The 17,486-nt window shown below is 55.6% G+C and overlaps 2 protein-coding genes across 2 annotated transcripts in view; both read right to left on the bottom strand.

Annotated features, from left to right (window-relative positions):
• Positions 1-1,120: 1,120 nt before the first annotated feature.
• On the bottom strand, positions 1,121-12,547 carry TOMM40 (translocase of outer mitochondrial membrane 40). The gene is made up of 10 exons (XM_043437903.1): positions 12,364-12,547; positions 11,978-12,257; positions 11,182-11,249; positions 10,654-10,746; positions 9,686-9,787; positions 8,506-8,611; positions 3,057-3,179; positions 2,843-2,919; positions 2,633-2,735; positions 1,121-1,597 (listed from the first exon to the last, which is right to left on the bottom strand). Exons 2-10 carry the CDS (start codon positions 12,249-12,251, stop codon positions 1,458-1,460), a joined length of 1,086 nt encoding a protein of 361 aa, XP_043293838.1. The 5' UTR covers positions 12,252-12,257; positions 12,364-12,547; the 3' UTR covers positions 1,121-1,457.
• A 1,483-nt stretch (positions 12,548-14,030) lies between these two features.
• The window catches only part of NECTIN2 (nectin cell adhesion molecule 2), a 33,491-nt gene continuing 30,035 nt past the window's right edge, over positions 14,031-17,486 (bottom strand). The window contains exons 7-9 of the mRNA XM_043437901.1: positions 16,234-16,297; positions 15,998-16,084; positions 14,031-15,108 (exon numbers count right to left, since the gene is read on the bottom strand). Coding sequence (XP_043293836.1) covers positions 14,845-15,108; positions 15,998-16,084; positions 16,234-16,297 — 415 coding nt within the window. The 3' untranslated portion in view covers positions 14,031-14,844. The remainder of the gene's footprint in view (positions 15,109-15,997; positions 16,085-16,233; positions 16,298-17,486) is intronic.

Raw genomic sequence — 17,486 nt, 5'->3', positions numbered from 1 at the left:
CCAGGCATGTAGTCCAAAGTTCACAATCAGTCTAAAATGGGAGTCCCGCAGCCAAGATGGAGTCCGCTTTGCCCACTTTCCTCTTTCAAGAGGAGATTCAGAGTTGAGGTGGACAGTAAAGTCACCCTGGAAGAACTGGAGGGGCTGGGAGTCACTCCCGGCCCTTTAAGGAGGTGAGGACTACTGGATTCCCTGGGGCGGGGTAGGCTGGATGCCTGGTCCCAGGGAGCCCCAATGCCAGTCCATCCTGGGTTGCAGTCAGCCTGTCTGCTCTGGCCTCAAAAGGCGCTGGCAGGGAGTGGGTGGAGTGGCTTCTTTGGGCTATAAGGGGTCATCACGGGCCAGCAGCCTCCCTGCCCAGACACTGTGTGAGTGAGATGAACTTTCAGTTCCCGTCTGGAGAGGGGCAAGTGATGTCAGCTTGCCTGAGCCCTAGGTGTGCAGAACTGACGCCCCCAACCCTCTCTCCCTGCCCATGAGTCAGACTCCAGCCCACCCCTCCCCCACTCCAGGAGAAGTAAATGATTCCAAACTCTTTCCAAGTGTTCAAATGCGCCTTGAAGTTTCTTGAAAGCTTTGACCTTCTATTATAATCAAGTCTTAACACCCCTTCATCCCCTGCCCCTTTTAGAACCTGGAAAGACCCCAGTCCCAGCTCGCTGCCTCCCCACACCCGCTTCAGTTCATGGGGACAGTCTTCTGCAGCCTCGCTGGCCAGGCCAGGCTGAGTAACCACAGACCACACCCTCCCAGGGAGGGAAGGCCTGTGATGTCCTCGTCGGGCAGCTGTGTGATCCTGGGCCAGGCCCTTCCCCTCTCTGGTCTGGGCTCTGGCCAGTGACCAGGCTGGATTCCCTTGCCCGCTATGGGCCACTGTGGGAGGTCAGGGCCGGACCAAATGGGCCACAGACACAGAGGAAAACAGAGGCCTCCCATTTTTTTTTTTTCCTATGTATATTTTTTGTTATTTTTTATTTTTTTTGTAAAATGTCCCGGTTCTTCCATAACTTATAAACATGATTTATACTGAGGGGTGGATGGGAAAGCGGGCACGGGCAGGGTGACTGGGGACGCACCTCTCCTTGCTGCCCCCTTGGGGCTGGGCCCATTTGGCCATTTCGGGGGACGGGGACACCCCAACACCTCCCTGAGGTTGTCTGACCGCCTCTGCCCTTGGTGCTCAGAATCCCGTAGGCCCCTCGACTCCAGAATCGCTTCCTGGACCCCAAGCCCACTGGGCACGCGGCCCCTTGTCCTCCACATCCTGCCGTGCCCGTCCTTCGGAGAATCCCCCCTCAGCTGCTGGGGTGCTGGGTCCCCTCCTTTCCGCTGCCCCCTGACCCCCGAGGAGGGAGGGAAGGGAGGGGGAGGGGGGCTCAGGTCTCCCCTCCGTGGCAGGGGGAGGGGGAGGTGGGATCAGAAGGAGAAAGGGCGAGGAAGGCAGGGCCTGCGGGGGCTCAGCCAATGGTGAGGCCGAAGCCGCACTGGAACTTGTTCTTTCGGTGATTCAGGAAGGCCCCGAGGGCCAGCGTCAGGGGCAGCGGCGGGAGCTTCTTCTCCAGCGTGGCGCCCACGATCCAGTTGCTGTCCACAGAGCCTGTGGGTGGACAGTTGTGTGAAGAGCCTCACCCGACACACCAGACGCCACCAGCCAGACCGCTGGCTGTGCTGTCCTCACCACCCTGACCCTCTTCACACCCCCAAGCACTTCAGCTCCGAGCTCTGCGACCCGTCCCCTCCGGAAGCCCTCGGCCACCCCGTGGACCACCCTCCCAATCCCAGTCTTGTCCACACCAGGCGCTGCTCTCTGTGAATGGGCCTGTCCCTGCCACTGTGAGCCCTGGGTGGGGGAGGCGCTGGTCACTGCTGTGTCCCCAGCTGGGCCAGGGCAGGTGCTAAGTATCTGCTGAATCAGACTGAAATCTCTAGGACTCATTGAAGGGAAGCAGGCAAGCTGCAGTCCAAATGCAGCCTCAGGCCCGGGGCTGACTGCAGAGGGAGAGCTTAAGGCGGGTTTCAGAGGCAAAACAAACCCTTCTCCCTGGGCCTCCTGGCTACTTTTGTTTTAAAAATTTTTTTGGCCACACTGCATGGCTTGTGGGATTTTAGTTCCCTGACCAGGGATCGAACCCAGGCCCTCAGCAGTTAAGAGTGAGACCACTGGACCACCAGGGACTTCCCCTGGCTGCCTTCAGAAGCCTTGAACCAGGGCCGCTGAAGTGGCCTTTCTGGGGTGGTCTCCACACCCCAAACCCGAGAGCCACTGAAGCGCAAGGAGGAACTTAAGATGAGAGTCAGTCATCCTGGGGGAAGGCTGTGGGTCTGGCTGTGACCAGGCAGCCTCCCTAAGGTGAGACAGAGGGGCAAGGCCAGCTCACTCCAAATTGCCTTCCATGCATGAGAAAAAGAAAAGCAAGGGCCATGCGTGCAGACCGCTAGAGGGCTGCTGGCTGGGGCGGGGGGGGGATGGTCCCCGCAAAGCTCGGGGCCCAGGCACCCACCCACCGTCTGAACAAGCATTCCTGGGTAATTTGGGGCCCGGCATGCTGCCCTCTCCCATCTCCTCTGGCCTGTACCCCACTCAGAGCCCAGTCACCTCTTGTTTCTCACGTAAGCAAAGGGAGGTCTGTACCTTTGAAGAGGAGGTTGGCCTTGGGCAGGTCCAGCTGGTACCCGAAGGAGACACTTGTGTCCTGCATCCTTGTGCTGGCCTCGAACTCCACACCCACCTGCAGCTGGAGGGGCCAGGGCAACACACACGAGTCAGCCTCCTAGGCCGGACTCTCAGGCATGCCAGTCTGGGCACTCCATACCCAGCCAGCCAGTCCCCAGACGGGCTCACCTGGTCACTGGCTTTGTGGTAGTACGTTGCATGCATGCCCGCCTGGCCCAGTGTTACTGTCGCCAACCAGTTGTTCACTGGAAGAGGGCAGGCAGGTTACCAAGGGGGTCTGGGCAACCAGGGGCCCAGGTCTTCCCCCTCTCCCCTCAGACCCAGGAATCCAGCCCCCAGCCCCTCCTCCCTCAGTCCCAGGACGCCAGGCCCCCAGGCTCACATGTATACTTCCCAGCTAGTGACATGACAGTGCCCTCCTCCCCGGGCCGCCGGTGGTAGACCAGCTCTCCGCCCAGGGCCAGACACGGCGTGATGCTCTGGAGGTAGTGGGCCACGAGGATTCCTGCAGGCGAGAGGTGCAGTGATGACTTCTGAGCTTGGTGGTTAGTTTCCACCTGGTCAGGGCACCAGACTGGACTCCCACTTCCTCGGGCCCCCCACTTGGGCTCCTTGGGGAGCCGTTCACAGGGCTCTGAGGTCAGCCCCCCACGCCCTCTGGGAACTCATCACCTCTGCATTCACCTCCCTGAACAGGAGGCTGCAGGGGCTGAGGAGTCACGTCACTCCCACGTGGTCACAGGACACGTCAGGGGTGGAATCCAGGCCTCCCCATCTCCTGAGCCCAGGCTTCGAGCCACCCTGCCGCCACGGCGGTGACAGCACACTTCAGGGAGCCAGACAGCCTGGGTTCAAATCCCAGCCCCAGCACTTGCTGCTGGGGCAACCAAGGGCCACTGTAAATGGGACACCTCGTGAGGCTGTGAGGAAGAGCAGAGGGCTGGATGCAGGTGCGGCGTGCCCAGGGTGTGCTCAGCACACAGGGTCCGGCCGTCACAGACACGGGCCCCTCGGCAGGAAGGATGGCTCTGAGGGCCCCTCAGTGTTTGCTAACCGCCCACTCCACCGCCGGGCTGAATTCCTCGAGCCAAGGACTGAGACTGTCTGTCTTTGAGAGCCCAGGAGGGTGGACACCACAGCGGTGATCACTGCGGAGGGGAAGGGCCAGGGAGGAAGAGAGGCAGTGGGGGCCGCAGAGGGAGTGATGACGGAGAACCGGAAAGCAAGAGTCACCTCTGTAGAGACGGGGGAGCGATCAGAAATGGAGGCGGATGGCGGGACCCGAAGATGCCCAGCCTGAAGGATGGGGCAAGTGAGGACCGGTGAGGAGAGCTTAGAGATGGACACCCAGCCAGGATGGGGCAGGAGGGAAGGAGGCGGGGACAGGCAACGACAGGGAAAGCGCAGAGCTGGGGGTGGGACAAGCCTCGGGGACAGGAGTACGAGGTGTGAACCAGAGACGTGAGGATGCTTCCCTGGACAGAGATCAGAGGCAGCGAGTGGGGACTGGCCTGAGGGAGCGGGACAGGCCGGGAGGACAGGATGGGACCTGCTCACATCTTCAGGCACGCCCAGGCAGGGGGGGCCACTGGGGGCGTCGGGGGTGGAGGGCTGCTGGCCAGGGTCCAGGAGGTGTCCTGGGGGCGGCTGCAGTCAGGGCAGGTTGGAGCTGGCTTCTCCCTGGGAGTGGGGGACACTGACCCACCTCCTGGGCCCTCCTTCGCCAGCTGGTTGTTAAACCATGACCAGCACACCTCTGGACAAGAGCAGCCACTGTCCCAAGGGAAGGGGAGTCTCGGGCCCACAGAGAGAAAAGTGACCATCAGGGTCACACAGGGACTTCAACTCAAGAGTCTCTGGTCATGGTTTAGACTGAGGGCTTCGAGACCCTGAACTCCTCTCCCACCTTCCATCTCCTTGGCTTGCCTCACCCTCTGCTTCCCAAGCCCTACCCTCCTCCTTGGCCTCCTGCCCCAGCCTCATCCTCTCCAAGCAGCTTCACACACAGAGGGATCTTGTTAAAGCACACACCCGACCCTGCTCCCCCTGCTCAGAGCCTACCATGACACCCCAGCATCAAGGACACTCTGGCTTCTTAGGACACGGGTGCAAGGCCCCCTGTGGTTCATCCCCAGCTTTCAAACAGACTTCCTCCGAGAGCTTCATAAGTCCTTGAACAGTGCTCATCTCCTCACAGGCCTTTTTCTTGAACATCCTGCCCTTTCTAGCATCTCCATCTCCTTCAGTTCAGTTTAGTTCAGTTGCTGAGTCATGTCCGACTCTTTACGACCCCATGGACTGCACCACGCCAGGCTTTCCTGTCCATCATCACCAACTCCTGGAGTTTATGCAAACTCATGTTCACTGAGTCAGTGATGCCATCCAACCATCTCATCCTCCATTTCCTTAGCCTGCTATTTTTCCCTCTCACTTGTGTCTAGACCCAGCTCCCCCATACCCAGGAGCTCCCCAAGTCACTGGCATTGTCAAGGCCAGTGGCTCTCAACCAGGGGTCATTCCACAGTGCCTGGAGTTCAGTTCAGTCGCTCGGTCGTGTCTGACTTCACAACCCCATGGACCACAGCACTCCCTGTCTATCACCAACTTCTGGAGTCTACTCAAAGTTATCTCCATTGAGTCAGTGATGCCATCCAACCATCTCTTTCTCTGTCATCCCCTTCTCCTCCTGCCTTCAATCTTTCCCGGCATCAGAGTCTTTTCAAATGAGTCAGCTCTTCGCATCAGGTGGCCAGAGTACTGGAGTTTCAGCTTCAACATCAGTCCTTCCAATGAACACCCAGGACTGACCTCCTTTAGGATGGAGTGCCCGGAGTGGCCGTGAAGAACCCACTGAGTTGAAAACTCCACGAGAAGGAAAAGAACACCATAACAGGTATGAAAACAAAGAGGTGGCCTCGGACAAGGGGCAGAGTGCGGCTTTCCTGAAACCTGCGGGGCTGGGGCCACACCTGGCTCTCTGGGGAGGGGGTACCCAGCGGGCTCTTGGCTGGAGCCTGACAGAAAAGCTTCCTGCCTTCCCCATGGCGCGCTCCCTGCATGCTTTGGCCATGCAGCCTTCCTCTGGGAGCGCTGCCCTTCTCTTCACCCTCCTCGGTCTAGACACTGGCCTTCAGAGACACTGTCCTCATCACTCCAGGTGAGCTGGGCCCTCCTGTTACAAGCTCTCACAGCAACCTGGACCTCTCTCGAGTAGGCGTTCTCCCAAGAGTAACACAGTCACTGTGTGATTGTTTGTTGCAAGGCAAGTGTCTCGGCTACTGGCCCGGGAGCCCGTGAGGGCAGGGAGGGGCTGTGTGTCCCAAGGTGGGCACATACTCAGGGTACTCAGAATGAAGCTGAGGCCCCAGAGGAGGAGCTGAGGTCAGGGGAGGGGACCAGGTAAGTCCACGGGCTCCTCGTTAGGCCTCAACCGTGATTCTAACACCAGGCCCTCTGCATCCTCACTGGGCAAGCCCCGGGTGGGGCTGATTTCACCCCAGGCCTTGCCTTCCTCACGTGTGAGAACCCTGATCCCTCTGCCTGTTGTGGGGCGGCCCAGAGACCCATCCCACGGTGAACCCTAACTAGCTGTGTCTGGCCCCACAAGGGGCTGACGGGTCCGCCCATTGATTCCTTCACCAAGGTCCTCTTGCTGTGATTGTGCCTTTGAGATGGACGGGGAAACCGAGGCTCAGAATGGGTGGAGCCCAGCTGTCAGTGGTCATGAGTAATTATATGAGTAACTACTCCTATACTCAGTACTGCCCTGGGCCCAGAAGTTCTGATCGGTGCTTGAGGGAAGGAAGGGACATCCATAGGGACTAAGAGATGGGAGTGTCACTGGTGGCCTTGGGCTCCAGGGAAGAGAGACCTAGAAGCCAGTGTTGAGAAGCATGAAAGGCCGATGCTGGTGAGTGTTTGCAGGGGCGGGGGGGCCTGGTGCCGTGGACTCTGGAGGTGGCCTCGCTGTGTGTCCTGGGGGAAGTACTTGCCCTCTCTGGGCCTCAATCAGATGGGGATGACGACAGCACCACCCCACAGGGCTGTGAAGGATTCCACGAGCCAGTCCCTAATGGCTCGAGTGACTGGATGAAGGTCTGGGTGCACACAGTATGCTGAGGGCCTGGCAAAGGGCACCAGGTGGGAAATAGGACCTGCAGTGACTGCTGCTCACTCCTTTGTGCGCTATCTTCTGAGCATCTACTCTGTTGCCAGCACGGTTCCAGGTGCTGGGCACCCAAGTGTCCTGGCTTCCCGCCTTCATGCTGCACTCGCTGCCCAAGAGCCTGCTCTTCCTGACAGAGCTAACAGCAGGCACAAGAATCCGGAATCACCAACTCAACCCTTCCGGTGGGTCAAGCCAAAAAAAAAGCTGACCTCTCAACTCTGACCTCCCTCTTATCTCCCACACCAAATCCAGCAGCGAATACAGACCCCCCCGCCCCCCGCAGACCTCCGCTGCCCTCTTGTGTCCCAGTCTCCACACGTCAGCACAAGAGGTCCTGTCAGAAGCTACGTCGGATGATCCTGTCCCTTTCAAAATCCTCTCGTGGCCTCAGACTCAGAAGCTCTCCAGAGCTTTATGTTTCAGCTCTGCCATCCTGACTTCTACCACTTGCCCTCCTTCCTCATTTGTTATAGCTCCAGTCCTCCTCGATGTTCCAGTGAAGGGTCGTACCTCAGGGCTTTTGCACTTGTTCCTTCCAGCTGAAAAGCTCTTTTTCCATATATCTGCTTGACACCTTCCCTCACATCCTTCAGTCTTGGTTCAGGTATAACCTACGTAATGAGGCCTTCTCTCAAGACTCCACCAGCCCCTCCCGACGCCACCATCTTTCCATAGGGCTCCATCACCCATCTGCTTTACTTGTGTCTCTAGAATGGAAGGTTCCAGGGGCTTCCCAGGTGGCGCCAGTGATAAAGAACCTGCGTGCCAATGCAGGAGATATAAGACACCTGGGTTTGATCCCTGGGTTGGGAAGATCCCTGGAGAAGGCCACGGCAACCCACTCTAGTATTCTTGCCTGGACTCTCCCATGGACAGAGGAGCATGGTGGGCTACAGTCCATGGGGTCACAAAGAGTTCAAGAAGACCGAAGTGACTTACCATGCCTCCCTTAATATACATAATATAAAAATCACCACTAGAATGCCCAGAAGCCAGACTTAGTTTTCCTTAGTTCACCACCATATCCTCTGGACATGGAATATATGACTCATAGTCAAGAAACATCAGATCAATGTAGAGAAATCAAAGGCAGATGCCCAGAGACAAAAATAAAAAAGGGGGAAGCAGAGAGGAGAGACCAGAAGTACAGACATTAGTCAGCAGGTCCTTGCTCCCAGCCAACCCAAACAGGAATCTTCCTTGTCGCCCTCCATCTCAGACTGACTTGCCTCCCCTCAGCTGCACGTGGACTTCGCCTGCCTTGGGGTCAGCTCTGTGCCCCCAAGCAACCCCAGAGCCCCACGAGTAATGCAGCAGCTCCTTTCCTTGGGACCCGTCACATGCCTAACCCCATTTGAGACTTTCCACATGTGACCTGCTCGACAACTCTGTGAGGCAATCCAGTTTTAACAGATGAGGAAGCCGAGGCCCATGAGGGTGGTGGAAGCGCCACCCCCCACCCAACTGCAGTGAAGCCAGTGGCAGAGCTGGGACTTGAACCTATTGTTTCCCCTATAAGACTACGGGGCCCGATTGATGCTCTGTGTTCTGAAGTCATGCCTGCCCCTGACCATTTCTTGGACGGCAGAAAAGGATGGTCGGAGGGAGAAATGGATTTGCTGGGCATGGGGTCTGACCACCTTCCAAGCCCTGTGCCTCTTACCTGAACCCACCAGAACGTCTGGGTTCCCCAAAGTGACGGCTGCTGTGAAGTCGGAACCCCGGTACTCCCCATCCACCTGCCAGTTCACAAACTTCGACTGCTGGGTCTGTGGGGGGAGGGCCAAGTATGAGGGTGAAATTGAGCAGGACCCCATGGGGCCTGCCGGGGTACAAAGGGCCTTTCAGTGGCCTCCCCTTCTCTTCTGTAGGAAAAAGGCTTCAACCTCCTAGACCTTCCCTGAGGGCAGATCCATTTACTCATCAGAGAAGAGAGGGAAAGCAGAAAGAAAGGAAAAGCAATCCGCTAACAGTCACACAATAGCGCCACGAGGGCTTCTCTTAGGGCTCAGCAGGTGAAGAACCTGCCTGCAATGCAGGAGCCACAAGAGAGACGGGTTTGATCCCTGGGTCAGGAAGATTCCCCTGGAGGAGGAAATGGCAACCCACTCCAGTATTCTGAAAAGTTGTCTGAAAAATCCCATGGACAGAGTAGCCTCACTGGCTACAATCCAAAGGGTCGAAAAAAGTCGGACCCAACTGAGTGAGTAAGCACAGCACAACAGTGCCGTACGGTGGAATCCTAGCTCCTGTCAAGGACATGCCAGGGCCTCCACCCAGGAGGATGGGAACTTCCAGCTGAGCACAAGACTCCTGGCACACCACCCTATGGCCTCACCACTGACCAACCAGAAGAAAGCCACACATCCTGCAGCACCCTGCCCCCAACCTGCCTTTAAAAGCCCTTCCCTGAAAACCGGGATTCCCTGGTGGCTTAGACGGTAAAGAGTCTGCCCGCCATGCGGGAGACCTGAGTCGGGATATTCCCTGGGTCGGGAATATCCTCTGGAGGAGGAAAAAGCAACCCACTCCAGTATTCTTGCCTGGAAAATCCCATGGACGGAGGAGCCTGGCAGGGTCCAGCCCACAGGGTCGCAAAGAGTCGGACACGACTGAGTGACTTCACGCATTCACTCCCTGAAAACTAAGGGGGAGTTTGGTCTGCAGAGAACTAGCCACCCACAGTCCTCGCTTGATCTTTGCGATAAGCCCTTCCTCTGCTCCAGACTGATGTTTCAGTTTGTTTGGTCACACTGTCCCTTGAGTTCTTGGTTTCAACACCCAAGGGCAGCCTGGGGCTCAGGGTGGCTGGGGGCAGTCGCCGACTCCATCCTTCCACTCACCTGGATGGCCATCTTGGACCTGAGGCCAGGGCCCAGCTGATGAATGACCTGAGCATTGAGGCTGCCACTATTGTCCATGTCACCCACCAGCACGGGGAATGCCTGTGGGGCAGAGGGCAGGGTTAGAGGTGAGAGGCCTAACATCATGGATGCATATGCATGATGGGTTCTGGTGAGAAGCCTAGGATTGGAAAGCCTAGAATGAGGTCCTCTCCTCCAAGAAGCCCTCTAAGACCACCTAGGCTGAGTTAGGCTCTCCTCTGGGCTCAGCCTTTGGGTTTCCCCATTTCGGTCCTATTCTCCCTGGACTGCTCCTCTCTGGGGACAAGCTTATTCTCTTTCTCCACTAGGCTGTGAGCCCCCAGGGCTGTTTCAGTCACCGCTGTGTCCCCAGGACCACCCAGCACAGAGATGGGCAGGACATGGAGGGATGCCCTGAAGGTTTGCTGAATAAATAAGTTTATTGCATGGACATAGTTAACACAAGCAAAAACCTAATTTAGCCCCCCAACTCCACCTGTGTCCTGCCCCAGCCTCCTTCTGGACTTCCAGTTTTGCCTTCACTCTTCTAACCCAGCCTCCGCAGAAAGCCTGAGAAATGCTATTACCAAAGCACTAGTATCACGGCATCTTCCCCTCCTTTAAATCTTTCCGTGGCTCTCTAGTGCCCCCTAGTGAAAGTTCAAATGCCTGGCTTGGCCTTCAAAGCCCTGCATGATCTGCAGCTCAGCCCTGCCCACTCTGGGTCATCACTGTCTGGTGACCCTGCTGTCCTCAGACTCACCCAGAGAAGTGGGGGTCAGGATGAAGGAATGACCCAGGTTTCAATGCACCCTGGAAAGACCCAGTTCCCACCTCCCCATGCCACCAGCAGCCCAGTCTCCTACTGACAAAGCTTTCTTCCACTGACTGGCTACATTATTTGTTAGAAGAAAGATACAATGAATGAATGGCAAAAAGTACCTCACCTCTGTGGGACTCAGCTGCTTCGTCCCCACATATGTGACCCCGAAGTGGTAGTTGGACTCCCCAATTGTGCTGAGGGCTACTGTGTGGTTCACCTGGAAGAAGAGGGAGGGCTGTGGTGATGAGCCTGTGGGCCACTCCCCAGGGAACCCAGCTGAGCCCACTTCCAGGTCAGCTCCCCTGCAGCCTGGGATGGGGGATGCTTGCCAATCTGACTTCCCTGTCAGGGCGTCTCTGGGCAAGGCAGGGGATGAAGACTGGGAGGTGTGGCCTCACTAGATTAGACACTCAAGAGAAGGGATGTGTGGGGGCATACCTGGTACTTCATCCCTGCCCGGATGTTGGTTGTGGGGGTGGGTCCCTAAACCCTACCACTGCCCCCAAATTGAGTGGTAAGCCTGGCACTGTCTCTGGTGTCTTTAAGTATCAAGGAGCCCAGTTCTTTAAGGAGGAGTTAAAAGACTGTATGTGCAGATGCAGAGGGATGGCTGGAATGACCTCTGAAGGATAATGGCACCAGAAAGGCTCACCTGGAAATGATTACTCAACCCTTTGTTGACTGTGAGCTTGACACCTTCCATCTGAATAGGAAACAGCTCTGAAGGAGAGAAAAATGCTGTCACACTTCAACACACACACCCCATCTCTCATCCCTTTCTTCCCTATAGTCCCTACTCTCCCTTCTCCAGGAACCCACAACCAGCACACTGCACAAAGCACCTCATCCAGGGAAGAGGCAGAATTGCCCAGAGGATGGGCTCAGGACCAAGGCCTTTGCCTGCATCCAAATTCCAGTGCCACCATCTACTACTTGTGTGACCTTAGTCAAGTTATTTTATCCATGTCAAACGTATCTGTTAGTTGAAGATGCTCACCACATAGAAATACTGCAAGGATTTAATGAGTTAACACACACTGAATGCCAGAACAGTGCTCAATAACCCACCACCACTTTCACTACCACAATTACTCCAAGCCAGGATCCAGAAGCCTTGGGTTCCACCTCCAATGACCCATTGCTGACACTGTGACCTTGGGCCTCGGTTTCCCTCCCGATCACATAAGGCTGGCTTGGCCGATTCCTGGGGCACATGAGGTCCTTAAGGTTTTTCTGTACCGCTCTGGCATTCCATCCTGAGGTTCCATCATTTGATCCCATCATTCTAAGCCCCAGGTTCAACGTTCCACTATTGGATCCCAACGTCAACTCCTAACGCTCTGTTAAGTGATTCCAATGGTCCGTGCCAATTCCCAAGGTCCTCAGTGCGCTCCTCCTTCCCCCGAGATCCGGGCCATCACACCCCTGCCAGGCCCCCAGCCCCTCACCCTTGCACTTCCGGTGGCACTCCTCGAACGTGCCCGGGTTGGGCAGGCAGCCGCAGGCCCCATCGTCCCCGGTCCCTCCAGAGCTGGCAGCCGCAGTCCCGGGGGTCCGTTCGGAACCTCGACCTGTGCCAGCTCCAGCGCCCAGGCCGCCCCCGAGTGGCGGCAACGTGAAGCCGGGAGGAGAGGGCGGAGGTGGCGGCAGTCCCACGAGGGGAGGCGCAGGCGGCGGCGGCGGCCCTGCGGGCGGCGAGCTAGCGGCCAATACGTTCCCCATGGTCGCCTGAAAGGGGAAAGGTCAGAGGGCAGAGGTCAAGGCCCGCAGGCTCCAGGCCGAGTCTCCAGCCAACACCCCCCAGGCCCCCCCCGCTCAGAACCCCAATTCTTACGCGCGGTAGCGCCTCCTCCCGGTCCGGGCTCCGCTCCCACCCCGTGGGCCACGCGCAACCGAACCCGCTGCCGCCGCCGCCGCCACCGTCGCCCCGCCCCACCTAGCCCATTGGTTTAGAGGGCCTTGAGGTCCTCCCACCAGCTTCAGGGTCTGGCCTTACTATTGGAGTCATGGATGAGAGTCCCACCCACCTCTTTGGAACGTCCTTTTCTGTTGGTTCCCACTCGCAGACTGGTCACAGCACACCTCCCTGCCCTTCCCATTGGCTTGGGGAGCCCACGCCGATTGGCTCGCGATGCCGCGGGTTCCGGGGCTCACCCACCATTGGTCTGTGCTGTCACTTTGCACCGCCCATTGACGTAATACCTCAGCCCCATTCCCGAAGGCGTCTCTCTTTCGACTCCGCCCGGCGGCGAAGTTGTTAATAATAATTGGTCGTCCTTGGCCCTTGCAGCTTCCTGATTGGCTCCTGCAGGTACAGGTGGTGTCGTAATCCATCTTGTGTGTTCATTGGCTAACGTGCGAGGGTCAAGGGACATGGATAAAGATGGGTTGCGCAGCAGAGGCTGCTAGGCAGCAAGGTCAGGCCTCGCATCCCACCAGGCACCGCGGCAAAGGGGCGGCCCCGTAGTCCGAAGTCGCAGACCGAAAGCCGGAAGTGCTAGCCCTTCCCACAGTGCCACGGGGAGAATTCTAACCCGTTATGTTAACTCTGTCCTGCTTCTTGTTACCCACAATACCTCTTACCTATTTAACGGGACAGTTGCCGTAGGCCCACCCCTTTCGTTACCCATCATGCTTTCTGTGCCTTTCCCCCAACCCTTGCCTCAGTCACTGAAGCTTCTATCTTTGGCCCATTCATTCCTATCCCATTACCCAGCATGCCTTCCGCTCCATTCATTTCAACGTGGTTGCCTGTACGACACTTAGCCATTTTACGCCTGTTCATTTCCCACATTCTTTTTCTTTTTTAAAAAAGTATGTATCTATTAATATTTGGCTGCACGGCTGGACATGCAGGATCTTTAGTTGTGACCTGTGAATTCTTAGTTGCAATAGGCGGAATCTAGTTCCCTGCCCAGGGATGGAACCCTATCCGCCTGCACTGGGGGCGCAGTCTTAGCTGCTGGACCACCAGAAAATTCCTCCCGCATTCTTCTAGCTGTACCTTAATTGAGCATCAGGCTTTATCTCTATTGCTCAACTTGCCTGTGGCCCCTAATTCTCCCTTATTCATTCCTCTACCCCTGGCTCATTCATTGAGATCTATTACCCATCATGCCCTGAGCTCCTATTACAACATTATTCATAATTTTGCCTTTGGCCTACTCTTACTCATTACACCCCTGCCCCTTGTACTTAGTTACTGTTATTCCTACTTTGTTCCGTTTATTTCTGTCCGTTAGCCATTAGACTGCTGTTATTTTTCCTTATGCCCTGGACTCCTCCCGCTCCTTCCATTAACCATGGCTTATCCATTTTTGCTCATTATCCCCTCACTTAATTATCTTTTTCATATCTTTTTGTCTGTAACCTATCTTAACTTCTAGTCTACTGATTCCCTCAAGCCCTGGACCTGCCCACCGTCCCCCCGCATTCATTACCCATTATGTTCCACCCCTATCCCCTAAACAGCTCACAGAAAACACCAGTTGAGACCGGTCAAAGTACAAACTCATATTTTGTAGGAAATGCTATGTTAAAAAAAAAAAAAAAATCACATCCCCTATCCCTACCCCAGGTGATCCACTCCCCCCACCAACCCCCAGGGAGATGCTTGGGTCCAATCCCACTGGGCCGGAGTAAAAGGACTCAGTAGTCTTCAAAGTAACAGCAAATTCTTCTTCCAAGGCTGGCATCAGCAAGGCACACTCTGCATGAGGCTCACCCCATGTAGCCCTGAGCTGGGGCTTAATTCTCTGGAGACAGGAATTGGGATAGTGGGGGCACAGGGAAGAAGGGTCTGTACCCTGAGACTCCTGCCTGCAGGAGGCTGGGGAATCCCCTCCCTCCACCTTTAGGGGACAGGGTGGGGAATGGGTGAGAGAGGCTCTGCCGCCTGGAGGGCTCAGGTCTGAGCAGCAGGCTGTCCCCAACACCCAGCCTAGCAGAGCTATTAGGAATTACTGCCTGAGGGAAAATCAGGTCTGGGGTCTTCTTTGGGATTTGGGAGGAGTCTGGAGATGGTGGGTCGTGAGAGGTATAGTCTATGTCTGGGGAATCCTTGGGTAAGAGTTTGTGCAGAAACCTACCTTCTCCAGCCCCTCCTAAGATTATCAGGTTTCCATTGTCATGGCCAATTTCTCTGAATCAGAGATCATTGATTAGAGGTCACAGTGGAGCCACCAACATAGAAGTCAAAGATGAGATGCATGTGTGCTAACTGACAATGGCTGGGCCCGAGGTCAGGGACCCTAGATCCCTGGCAGAAAGTTAAGATATCAAAAAATGAGAGGTGAAAGGGCAAGGCCATGGCAGCTTACACATACATGGCCCGGGACATGACAAAGCCTTTGCCCTGGTAGGACTCAGAGGGGCTGGAGTAGGACAGGGCATCGTAGATGGGGTTGATCTTGTCCAGATAGTCTTCCTCCTCCTCCTCCTCCTCTAGATCCAGGGAAACCCTCTCCACAGCAGGTGGCCCTGGAGGCACCATGATGGGGGACCCCAGGCTTGTGGCCCCACGGATCAGGGGCCCCGACCGTTCTTCCAAGGTGGGCAGCTCATGGTATCGGGGCATTTCCTGGGAATGGGGAGGGAATGAATCCAAGGTTACCTCTTGAGCATGACACAGAATCCCAGTTTGCTCCTCGACCCTCAAATCCTGGCCACTGTCTCCCCATGCCAACCAGACCTAACCTCATCCTATGTCACCCCTTGTCACCTGGGTTGATACTGCACTGGGACAATCATGTAGGTGGTTCTTAACTCGAAGCTCAGAGCATGGACCCTACCCCACTGATCCTAAGCTTCTCCTTTTCTTTTGATCACTGAAACCCTGGTCTTTCCCCCTGAGCCTTTGAATTCAATCTTGACCTAAACTTAAGCTCTAGCCTTGAAACTTGATTTGTTCTCAAACTCAACATCCAACCCCTGACCTCCAGGAGGCCACTGAGGGGAGTGACTGTCTGTCTTGTCCCAGCTCCAGGCACAGTATCCGGCAAATGGAGATACTCAACTGGTCCTCTTTGATAGAGTGATTTAGATAGAATGATTTGAACTCTCATCCCTTGTCCTTGGACTTTCAAAACCATGAATGTCCTCACTGAATCCTAAATACATCTCAATTGTCTAAGTTCTGACCAGAGATACAGCCCTGAACTTGAGTTGTAACCTTTAAAACTTGATCTGTTATGTAAGATTCTGCATGCGTGCTCAGTCATGTCTAACTCTGTGGGACTCCATGGGCTGTAGCCTGCCAGGTTTCTCTGTCCATGGGATTCTCCAGGCAAGAATACTGGAGTGAGTTGCCATTTCCTACTCTAGGGGATCTTACCCACCCAGAGTCCTATGTCTCATGCATTGGCAGGCAGATTCTTTACCACTAGCACCACCTGAGAAGCCCCCTCTTATGTAAGGAGGCCCTTACACTCAGATCCCAAACCCACCCTTGACCTTTCCCGAGTTCCTACCTGCTCGGCACATGAGACACCAGCATCAAAGTAGGGGGTCTTGAGTGGGCTGTGCTCCGAGGCCCCAAGGGTGAAGAGCTGGGAGGGCTGCGATGGGAGAGAGAATGGGACAAGTCAAGACCACCTCCCTACCCTGACAGCCTCTTCCCTCCAGTTCCCCAATCCCAGCCCCAGCCTCAGTGGGGGAAGGTGGGAGGGGAGGTGGGGGCAGCCTGGGCTTCAGGGAAAGTGCTTACCATCTCCGGTTCCTCCAGCTTTGCCTTTGGGGTCGGTGGCTTGTATGAGGGAGGTCCCTCCAGTCTGTGGGGTAGGAGGTAAGTCAGGTGGAGGCTAAGCCCTGAGAGCCCCTCTATTCCAGAGCCACCGCACATTTCTTTCCTCCACCTGATCTCCCTTTTCCACCACCCACCTCCCCTTGCCCTGCTGTCTGCTACTCACTCCATGAATTTCTCTTCTTCCAGGAAGTCCTCCTGACTCTCCAGGAGGATCCAGAGTTCCTGTTATAGGATCATAGCTATCTATGTGTCTCTAATGGGGCATGTACTGAGTTTGTATTTGAAATATTACTTCTGATCTCATTCAACAACTGTATCCTGCTGCAAATAGTGTGAGGGGGGAAAAATGAGATTTGTGTTGTGTTCCCAGAACACACAATGAGGAGTTATCAGATCATATTTGGAGAAAGAGAGAATGAGAACTTCCTTGGTGGTCCAGTGATTAAGAATCTGCCTGCTACTGCAGGGGACACAGGTTTGATCCCTGGTCCGGGAACTAAGACCCTATGTGCCATGGGCCAAATAAACCCATGGGCCACAACTACTGAGCCTGCATCTAGAGCCACAGGCTGCAAATACCGAAGCCAGTGCACTTAGAGCCTGTGCTCTGCAACAAGAGAAGCCACCACAACGAGGAGCCTGTGCACCATAACTAGAGAGTAGCCTCCGACTGCTGTGACTGGAGAAAGCCGGGGCACAGCAATAAAGACCCAGCACAGCCAAATGAATAAATCATTTAAAAAAGAGAGAGAATGAAAAGAATGAGCAAAATGCTTTCCTGTCCCCCAAACTATATTAAATTCCATCATTCTGCACACCCACAGACCAGCGTATCCCGTATATATAATAATCGTGGGTGCTCACTACACCTTCAATCCCTAGCTCAGATGTCCCTGCTTCCAGGAAGCCCTCCCCGATCTTTCAGGCTGAATCAGGTGCCCTCTGTAGCTGCGCTCAGCTCCTTCAGCTTCCCTAGCCCATTCCTAGCCATGCTGGATTGTCACCGTCTGGGGATGGATCTGTCTCCTCCAGACTGTGAACCCCAGGAGGCCAAGACCAGAGCCATCTCAGACACCACTGGGTCTCACTGGCTTAGAAGACGAGAACAGCAGCAGGTTGTTGGTTTGCATTGACTAGATGATTAAGACTGGTTCACAAACTTTCATGTGCATCTGGGAGCTTGTTATAAATATGGACGGCAAGCCCTTCTTGTG

The sequence above is a fragment of the Cervus canadensis genome, chromosome 18, assembly GCF_019320065.1.
Source record: "Cervus canadensis isolate Bull #8, Minnesota chromosome 18, ASM1932006v1, whole genome shotgun sequence".
In the NCBI taxonomy this organism is placed as follows: Eukaryota; Metazoa; Chordata; class Mammalia; order Artiodactyla; family Cervidae; genus Cervus; species Cervus canadensis.
Note: the sequence above shows the minus strand (reverse complement) of the source record. Positions and strands in the feature narration are given on the sequence as shown.

What these genes read in the sequence shown, in the direction of transcription:
- TOMM40 (XM_043437903.1), bottom strand. Translation starts at nt 12,251, where the DNA reads ATGGGGAACGTATTGGCCGCTAGCTCGCCGCCCGCAGGGCCGCCGCCG. An exon ending in GGTCCAAGATGGCCATCCAG is followed by an intron (nt 8,612 to 9,685) that starts GTGAGTGGAAGG and finishes CTCCCCCCACAG; the next exon opens with ACCCAGCAGTCGAAGTTTGT. An exon ending in ACCACAAAGCCAGTGACCAG is followed by an intron (nt 2,736 to 2,842) that starts GTGAGCCCGTCT and finishes TGGCCCCTCCAG; the next exon opens with CTGCAGGTGGGTGTGGAGTT.